Source organism: Macrosteles quadrilineatus, unplaced genomic scaffold (assembly GCF_028750875.1).
Source record: "Macrosteles quadrilineatus isolate MER2022 unplaced genomic scaffold, UCM_ALF_1.0 Scaffold_2__2_contigs__length_208266976, whole genome shotgun sequence".
Lineage (NCBI taxonomy): Eukaryota > Metazoa > Arthropoda > Insecta > Hemiptera > Cicadellidae > Macrosteles > Macrosteles quadrilineatus.
Genome location: NW_026542595.1, coordinates 149,417,302 through 149,427,416, shown reverse-complemented (window position 1 = coordinate 149,427,416; position 10,115 = coordinate 149,417,302). Strand labels below are relative to the sequence as shown.

General features: G+C 34.1%; 1 protein-coding gene across 1 annotated transcript; it reads right to left on the bottom strand.

The window, feature by feature from the left end:
* Positions 1-2,817: 2,817 nt before the first annotated feature.
* On the bottom strand, positions 2,818-4,371 carry LOC128985022 (uncharacterized protein K02A2.6-like). The gene has a single exon (XM_054404397.1). It carries the CDS (start codon positions 4,369-4,371, stop codon positions 2,818-2,820), a length of 1,554 nt encoding a protein of 517 aa, XP_054260372.1.
* Positions 4,372-10,115: the final 5,744 nt, after the last annotated feature.

Here is a 10,115-nt window from a genome sequence, read left to right as displayed (position 1 = left end):
TAATTTATGTTTTGTAAAATCACTTTTTTATTATTCACATTAAATTATCTATACGCAATTATGTGACTTTTTTTAATTCGAAACAATACTTTCAATGGAAGGCAGTTTCCTATAAAATAACTTTTAATTGCTTTTAATAATAATTTTGTAAGTGTTTAGTCTTCAAAATTTTATTTCGAACTTCAAAGTCACATAAAAGGTTATCCCTTTCAATCGAAACTGTTGAAGATATTGTCCACTCTTCCAAAGCAGTTTGCTGATATTTGTTTTACCCTCATCTAGAATGATATTGGAATCATCCTTTCCTTTGCTATAGAAGACTAGAAAACTTATCAAGTTCTCTAAGTAAATACAGAAGAAAGAATAGAACGATTACAGTGTTTTCATTCCAAACTATTTACATGGATATTAACTTTAATACGCATTAAAATATTGATTTTCAATGCATCTTTTAAGATTTCGTATTTTAATAATGTTTAATATTTTACTGCTATTATATATTAGATTTCTAAAAATGTCCACAATCATGTTTTAAAAGGTTCTTCTAAGTAGCTTTTAGATTTTTAACAAAGATATCTACGACCTTTGACGAAAGTTTTATGAAATTAACAGTGTGCTGATAAGTATATCCCCTGAAACTATTAAAAGATTAAGTGCTCGGCCTAGCTGTGTTTTGCCTATAGACATTTCTGTCAATTTTGAGCTCTGAAGATCTGGCATTCAACTTTTCGAATATTACGAATACTAGCCCAACGCACTGTTTTGGTTAATTTTAGCTGTTGCCACAAATAACGTCAATTGGACAATGCACACGTGAAGCAACTCCACTACCCAGCATAATCTTGCAATTTAATCGGAATTTTGTTGAGTGTCACAAAGATAATAAAAGTCAAAACCAAAAGTCAAAAGTCGGTGTGTGTGATACATCAATTGCTACATCGCATTCAGTGGTTTGGTCATGGCATGAAATGTATGGCCTAATTGTTATGCCTACAAAAGGTGTCAACATTCCGTGTGACGTGTAGACCCGCCAAACCGAGAGCCGTAGCCCTGATAAAAGAGTGTGTTATCGCGGGTTTGTGCTATCCTTCCCTCCCCAAGGTAGCACTTAAGGTGGAGATGTGTCCGTTTACAATCTTTGTATGTATTAATAGCTAACTGATAATAGTAAATAGAATTATTCCAAATAAATTTACTTATAGAAATCTCATACACTCAGTTTTACTATAAAATGACGATGCATTGTCGATGAATATAACTCATTAAACTCATTCTCTCATTCTCATTCTCATTCTTTAACTCATTAAAGCAATTTCATTAACAATGTCATGTTGTTCAGTATTTATGGATTACTTTTTTTCTTTATTCAAAATATAGATAAGTGTGTTTGATCTAAAAGAAGGCCTTTTGAATTGCGAGTAAGCTAGTGGTTTGTAAGTGGCTTATTAAGTTGTCAAATTAGTTATGCATTCAACGTTTGATACAATATGGTATCCTATCCTTGAATAATATCACGACCTTAGGGTTCGTAGGTATATCATTGCAGCACAAAGAAGCCGAACCCTGAAAACGCAATATCTCGATGAGAGAAGCAAAATGTAATTTGCACTCGAAGCCCCATTCAATCAACAAGCATTGTGGCTTTCTTGTGACAGAACTGGTAATTATAGATGTTGAGCCGTGTTCACATAGGGTCAAGGCTTTAGTTTACTCTGATGACCTGTGAGGGCTTTAGTTAACTCTGATGACCTGTTCACATAGAGTCAATCCTTTAGTTAATTCTGATGACCTGTTCACGTAGAGCCAAGGCTTTAGTTAACTCTGATGTCCTGTTCACATAGAGTCAATGCTTTAGTTAACTCTGATGACCTGTTCACATAGAGACAATGCTTTAGTTAATTCTGATGACCTGTTCACATAGAGTCAATGCTTTAGTTAACTCTGATGACCTGTTCACATAGAGTCAAGGCTTTAGTTAACTCTGATGACCTGTTCACAACACACCTCGGATGTACTATTTATAGTCAACAAAGTAATCAATTCACAAACACTAGTATTCAATTTGCGGATTATTGCGTAACTTTTCAATCCATGTATTTTTAAACGAAATATTAATAAAACAAAGTAAATTTAATTTTGAATATACTTATACTATAACTAATTATTATTAAAACCACACTGTCGCAAACGCTATATTAATGCAATTTAATTTATCTCTCATTTTAAATTTAAATGATATAAGGGGTACCATCATTAATTATGTTTTGCGGATGTCAGTTGTCAATACGTTGTAATCGGAAAAAATGGCTGGGTATTGATTAAACAGATTCATCATTTAAGTCCTGAGGCTTTTACGAAAAGTAATTTATAACAAAAAAACCAAAAGTGCCTTTCACATATTCTGAATCAGCTATGGGTGCACCGCAAGTTAACTTAATGAATTTCTTCAGTAAAAATAGTCTAACGAAATTTGCAGGTTTCGAAAAATATGATTTATAGTGTAATTCCGTAAAAGTAAAAATTACGTGTTGAAAGACATTTAATAAACATCGTAAAAGCATGTTTTTTAATATCATGTATTTTTGTAGCTTATAATTTTACTTATCCAGCTGTTGATCCCTAAAATGACTCTTATTAATTACAAAATAATTAATAAATGCACGCATATTAACTCAACACAAAATCTATTTCATGAATGTTTACAAAACAAAAACAATAGAAAAACATATGATAGTAAAAATATGTATAAATGAATTATAAACAGTCTTAGAGAAGACATAACAGTCTCCCCCACTATTTTGAACTTGCAGTGTATTATTATGAAAGCACAAAGTCCTTGTATCGGCCCGGCATTTGCCTTTGTCGCCTTGATCTTTCTTGATTCTCAGGAGTATGGCTATTGTTCGTTTCTGTTCCCTGAACTACTGGAACCTCTGCATTGTTTGCTTTGGGAGTTGGTGGTCTTTCGAAAATTGACGGTCCTTCGGAAGTTGATGGTCCTTCGGAAGTTGATGGTCTTACGGAAGTTGATGGTCTTTCAGGAGTTGATGGTCTTAAGGGAGTTGATGGTCTTTCAGAAATTGACAGTCTTTCAGGATTAGAACAAGTAACAGCCTTAGCATTTTCTTTTGTGCTGTGTTTAGAAGCCCCTGGAACATCAAATATGTGGATTGGTCCAGTGGTAACAATTTTTGGTTTTGGTATCAAAGCAGACCACAATTGATCAATGTGTCGTTTAACAAGTCGGCCTGACTTGTCAAGGAAAACTAGATAGTGTCGAGTTCCCAACTTTTTGTTTACTTCTCCAAACTCCCAAACGTTCTTGTTGTTTATGAAGAGACGAACCTGAACTCTCTCCCCCTCGTTGAATGAACGTGCAGATGGAGCATTTCTAGTTGAAGCTTTTTGTACGTTGGGAAAAATGGCATCCATTCGTATTCTTAACTTCCTGTGGAGGTAAAGTTCAGCCGGTGATTTGCCACATGCTAGAGGAGTTGCCCGGTACCGCATTAAGATCTTCTGGACCTTTATTGCCATTGGTATGTTTTCCGAAGCTGTGGACTTCAGGCGGTTCTTCAATGTTTGAACAGAGCGTTCTGCTAAGCCGTTTGTTGCTGGATGTCCTGGAGATATGAATTTCTGGAAAATGCCGTGCAATTTGCAATAAGCTTGGAATGTATCACTTTGAAAAATTGAGGCGTTGTCAGATACCATAACATTCGGGTAGCCGTGTGTTGCAAAAATCTGTTCAAGCAGATTTATGGTATTGGAGCTGGATGGTGCATCTTTGATTACTTTTATCTCCGCCCATTTTGATCTAGCATCAATACACACGAGGAAGTTGAAGCCTTGAAACGGTCCTGCGTAGTCAATGTGTATTCTTTCCCAGTTCTCTTTTGGAATTTCCCACGGGTGATTGGGAGCTTTGGGCGGATTTGACCGTGTTAGTGCACAATTTTCACATCCTTTCACAAGATGCTCAATGTCCTTGTCAATATTTGGCCAGTAAACATAGCGCCGTGCTAGCTGTTTCATTTTTGTGATTCCAAGATGACTTTCGTGAAGTTCATTTAGAATCTTGTTTCTAAGTAGTGATGGAATGTAAACTCTTTCTCCTCGGAAAATAATGTTTTCGACCAACGTAAAATCAGAATCAGTTGAATTGGTGAGTAGGTCTTTCAAAATCTTAGAGAGCACTGGATCTTTGGCTGTCTCGTTCTTAATGATTTCAGCTGTGATTTCATGGCTTGAAATTTGAAAAATAACTTGGCTGCAGATTTGGTGTACCTCTTTTCCGATTTTCTTGTCATTAGTAGAGTGAGTCTGTGTAAGAGGAGCTCTTGAAAGACAATCCACGTTTTTATTTTCCATGCCCTTTTTGAACACCAACTTGTAATTGAAACCTGACAGATATGATGCATATCTGAGTAAACGAGCTGAAGTCATTTGTGGTAGAGCCTTGTCATGTCTGAAGATCCTAGATATTGGCTGATTATCTGTTACAAGTTGAAATTGAGTCCCGAATAGGTAATAATAGAAGTGGGAGACACCAAAAACTATGGCTAATGCTTCCCGGTCTAGTTGACTATAGTTACATTCGGCATCAGTGAGTGAACGTGAGGCGTAAGCAATTGGCCTCTCAGTACCATCTATTAAGTGGCTAAAAAATTCATTGAAGAACCGCCTGAAGTCCACAGCTTCGGAAAACATACCAATGGCAATAAAGGTCCAGAAGATCTTAATGCGGTACCGGGCAACTCCTCTAGCATGTGGCAAATCACCGGCTGAACTTTACCTCCACAGGAAGTTAAGAATACGAATGGATGCCATTTTTCCCAACGTACAAAAAGCTTCAACTAGAAATGCTCCATCTGCACGTTCATTCAACGAGGGGGAGAGAGTTCAGGTTCGTCTCTTCATAAACAACAAGAACGTTTGGGAGTTTGGAGAAGTAAACAAAAAGTTGGGAACTCGACACTATCTAGTTTTCCTTGACAAGTCAGGCCGACTTGTTAAACGACACATTGATCAATTGTGGTCTGCTTTGATACCAAAACCAAAAATTGTTACCACTGGACCAATCCACATATTTGATGTTCCAGGGGCTTCTAAACACAGCACAAAAGAAAATGCTAAGGCTGTTACTTGTTCTAATCCTGAAAGACTGTCAATTTCTGAAAGACCATCAACTCCCTTAAGACCATCAACTCCTGAAAGACCATCAACTTCCGTAAGACCATCAACTTCCGAAGGACCATCAACTTCCGAAGGACCGTCAATTTTCGAAAGACCACCAACTCCCAAAGCAAACAATGCAGAGGTTCCAGTAGTTCAGGGAACAGAAACGAACAATAGCCATACTCCTGAGAATCAAGAAAGATCAAGGCGACAAAGGCAAATGCCGGGCCGATACAAGGACTTTGTGCTTTCATAATAATACACTGCAAGTTCAAAATAGTGGGGGAGACTGTTATGTCTTCTCTAAGACTGTTTATAATTCATTTATACATATTTTTACTATCATATGTTTTTCTATTGTTTTTGTTTTGTAAACATTCATGAAATAGATTTTGTGTTGAGTTAATATGCGTGCATTTATTAATTATTTTGTAATTAATAAGAGTCATTTTAGGGATCAACAGCTGGATAAGTAAAATTATAAGCTACAAAAATACATGATATTAAAAAACATGCTTTTACGATGTTTATTAAATGTCTTTCAACACGTAATTTTTACTTTTACGGAATTACACTATAAATCATATTTTTCGAAACCTGCAAATTTCGTTAGACTATTTTTACTGAAGAAATTCATTAAGTTAACTTGCGGTGCACCCATAGCTGATTCAGAATATGTGAAAGGCACTTTTGGTTTTTTTGTTATAAATTACTTTTCGTAAAAGCCTCAGGACTTAAATGATGAATCTGTTTAATCAATACCCAGCCATTTTTTCCGATTACAACGTATTGACAACTGACATCCGCAAAACATAATTAATGATGGTACCCCTTATATCATTTAAATTTAAAATGAGAGATAAATTAAATTGCATTAATATAGCGTTTGCGACAGTGTGGTTTTAATAATAATTAGTTATAGTATAAGTATATTCAAAATTAAATTTACTTTGTTTTATTAATATTTCGTTTAAAAATACATGGATTGAAAAGTTACGCAATAATCCGCAAATTGAATACTAGTGTTTGTGAATTGATTACTTTGTTGACTATAAATAGTACATCCGAGGTGTGTTGTGAACAGGTCATCAGAGTTAACTAAAGCCTTGACTCTATGTGAACAGGTCATCAGAGTTAACTAAAGCATTGACTCTATGTGAACAGGTCATCAGAATTAACTAAAGCATTGTCTCTATGTGAACAGGTCATCAGAGTTAACTAAAGCATTGACTCTATGTGAACAGGACATCAGAGTTAACTAAAGCCTTGGCTCTACGTGAACAGGTCATCAGAATTAACTAAAGGATTGACTCTATGTGAACAGGTCATCAGAGTTAACTAAAGCCCTCACAGGTCATCAGAGTAAACTAAAGCCTTGACCCTATGTGAACACGGCTCAACATCTATAATTACCAGTTCTGTCACAAGAAAGCCACAATGCTTGTTGATTGAATGGGGCTTCGAGTGCAAATTACATTTTGCTTCTCTCATCGAGATATTGCGTTTTCAGGGTTCGGCTTCTTTGTGCTGCAATGATATACCTACGAACCCTAAGGTCGTGATATTATTCAAGGATAGGATACCATATTGTATCAAACGTTGAATGCATAACTAATTTGACAACTTAATAAGCCACTTACAAACCACTAGCTTACTCGCAATTCAAAAGGCCTTCTTTTAGATCAAACACACTTATCTATATTTTGAATAAAGAAAAAAAGTAATCCATAAATACTGAACAACATGACATTGTTAATGAAATTGCTTTAATGAGTTAAAGAATGAGAATGAGAATGAGAGAATGAGTTTAATGAGTTATATTCATCGACAATGCATCGTCATTTTATAGTAAAACTGAGTGTATGAGATTTCTATAAGTAAATTTATTTGGAATAATTCTATTTACTATTATCAGTTAGCTATTAATACATACAAAGATTGTAAACGGACACATCTCCACCTTGAGGTCTACCTTGGGGAGGGAAGGATAGCACAAACCCGCGATAACACACTCTTTTATCAGGGCTACGGCTCTCGGTTTGGCGGGTCTACACGTCACACGGAATGTTGACACCTTTTGTAGGCATAACAATTAGGCCATACATTTCATGCCATGACCAAACCACTGAATGCGATGTAGCAATTGATGTATCACACACACCGACTTTTGACTTTTGGTTTTGACTTTTATTATCTTTGTGACACTCAACAAAATTCCGATTAAATTGCAAGATTATGCTGGGTAGTGGAGTTGCTTCACGTGTGCATTGTCCAATTGACGTTATTTGTGGCAACAGCTAAAATTAACCAAAACAGTGCGTTGGGCTAGTATTCGTAATATTCGAAAAGTTGAATGCCAGATCTTCAGAGCTCAAAATTGACAGAAATGTCTATAGGCAAAACACAGCTAGGCCGAGCACTTAATCTTTTAATAGTTTCAGGGGATATACTTATCAGCACACTGTTAATTTCATAAAACTTTCGTCAAAGGTCGTAGATATCTTTGTTAAAAATCTAAAAGCTACTTAGAAGAACCTTTTAAAACATGATTGTGGACATTTTTAGAAATCTAATATATAATAGCAGTAAAATATTAAACATTATTAAAATACGAAATCTTAAAAGATGCATTGAAAATCAATATTTTAATGCGTATTAAAGTTAATATCCATGTAAATAGTTTGGAATGAAAACACTGTAATCGTTCTATTCTTTCTTCTGTATTTACTTAGAGAACTTGATAAGTTTTCTAGTCTTCTATAGCAAAGGAAAGGATGATTCCAATATCATTCTAGATGAGGGTAAAACAAATATCAGCAAACTGCTTTGGAAGAGTGGACAATATCTTCAACAGTTTCGATTGAAAGGGATAACCTTTTATGTGACTTTGAAGTTCGAAATAAAATTTTGAAGACTAAACACTTACAAAATTATTATTAAAAGCAATTAAAAGTTATTTTATAGGAAACTGCCTTCCATTGAAAGTATTGTTTCGAATTAAAAAAAGTCACATAATTGCGTATAGATAATTTAATGTGAATAATAAAAAAGTGATTTTACAAAACATAAATTAGAGTACTGTATCATAAATACACTTGGCATTGTGCGTACATTACTAACTTAAAAAGTGCAATTTGAATTTGGGTTTTATTGTTGTAATTAATACTGTTCCACAAAAAAATATATATAGGCTTAGACGTCATTGAAAGATTTGAAAAAAGTTAAGTATAATTTACTACGAAGGGTTTTTACTCTCGTTGGAATAATGTAAAAAATACAAAAACATTTGTAACTTCATACATACCTCCGACATATCCGTATGTTCTACACCTGGTTTTATGAAAATTTTCTCTTGCATGGAATGAACAGTACTTTTTGTTTACGAAATTATTTGTTATATAGTCTTTTCAATTTGAGGATGTAATAACCACTGGCTCTCTGTGATGTATATATGACGCCTAAGTATGTATCAAATATTGAATAGTTCAGGCATCAAAACGGTATAGACAAACACTTCCAAACATTTCCCTCTATACATTTTTGATAATTCGTTGCCTGCACCATAATGTTAATAAGTTACATGCGATTTATTTTTTAAGCGGGGAAAATTGATATTCAAAAATACAGTAATAAAATATAAAATTCGAAAATGTTATTAAAAAGTGGACGTTTCACTTTTTCAAGCAAATGTCCGTAACATTATATTTTTAACCGAATTAAATAGGAAAGTCTATTGACATGTATGTGATTAAAATATTAGCTAAAACTAATCCAAACAAAACAATTTACAGTTACAAACATAAATTTATGTTTTGGCACCGTTTTTATCCTCACAAGAAAGTAACCTTTTCAATTGTGAATAAGTATCACTCCCAGAAAATAGATTATTATACACGGTGATTGTGAATTATTTTATTGTTACACTTATAAAACTCCATAAATGAAAAACTGTACAACCTATCATCATGGGATGAGAATCAATTAATTGAAAGAGAAGATTCTAAGGTTTTGTTTGGTGCCACTTTGGTAAACATAGTTGAAAAATCAGCCTCTACAGAGACTTTTAGATTTAAACTACGGTTTTAAATTAATTACACAATTTAAAATATAAAGAACTTTTGGCGTTAACAAGTACGTACACAATAGTAGGTGTTTTAATACAAAAAAGTAACAATATTATGGCTGAAAACTATAAATACTATATTTGCGCCCTCTGGATGCACAGCACACATCCATTCAATAATTAAAGTCGTCCCAAACACCAAAACACAGAACAATTTTGCTTTTTGAAGGTTCCTCGCAGCTTACAATAAAATGGCGGTCGTGTATGGCGGACAACAATAACTGAGCGATAAATTATAACTAATTGACCCATAGCAGTATTACCATATTACTTAAAAGTAAAATTTTGACAATTCAACGTAGAGTTTGAAGTTGTGACATTCAGAGAAGTAAAAGTGGTTTAGTATTTTAAAATCGTAGATAAAGTCTAAAAATGTCTGTAGTGGCTAATTTTGCAACTACGTCTACCAAGTGGTTTTAAACAAAACTTAAGAATCTCTTCTTCTTAATGATTTTCAGCCGGTGATGATAGGTTGTATAGTGTATAGTAGTTCATTTATAGAGTTTCAAAAGTGTAACAATAATTTACAATCACCCTGAACTATAGTTATACTGAGAAATAGTTTTCAACGATCTTCTATAAGGCGTAGCTTACAATCGACTAACCCTTGATTCAAAGGATGAATATTAAATTGTCATACATTTTTACTTTCTCCCCTTATACCATATATGGAGAAAGTATTGTTTTCGTCAAAATTTTCCCGATTTTGATGAAATTTGGTATGTAGGTTATAATCCATCGTATGTCCAGGCGTTTTTTTTCATTTTTTAAATTTAGATTTTTAATAGGGATTTTCCCATAAAAACCCATAAAA

Coding starts and splice junctions, on each gene's coding strand:
- LOC128985022 (XM_054404397.1), bottom strand. CDS start 4,371: ATGGAAAATAAAAACGTGGATTGTCTTTCAAGAGCTCCTCTTACACAG.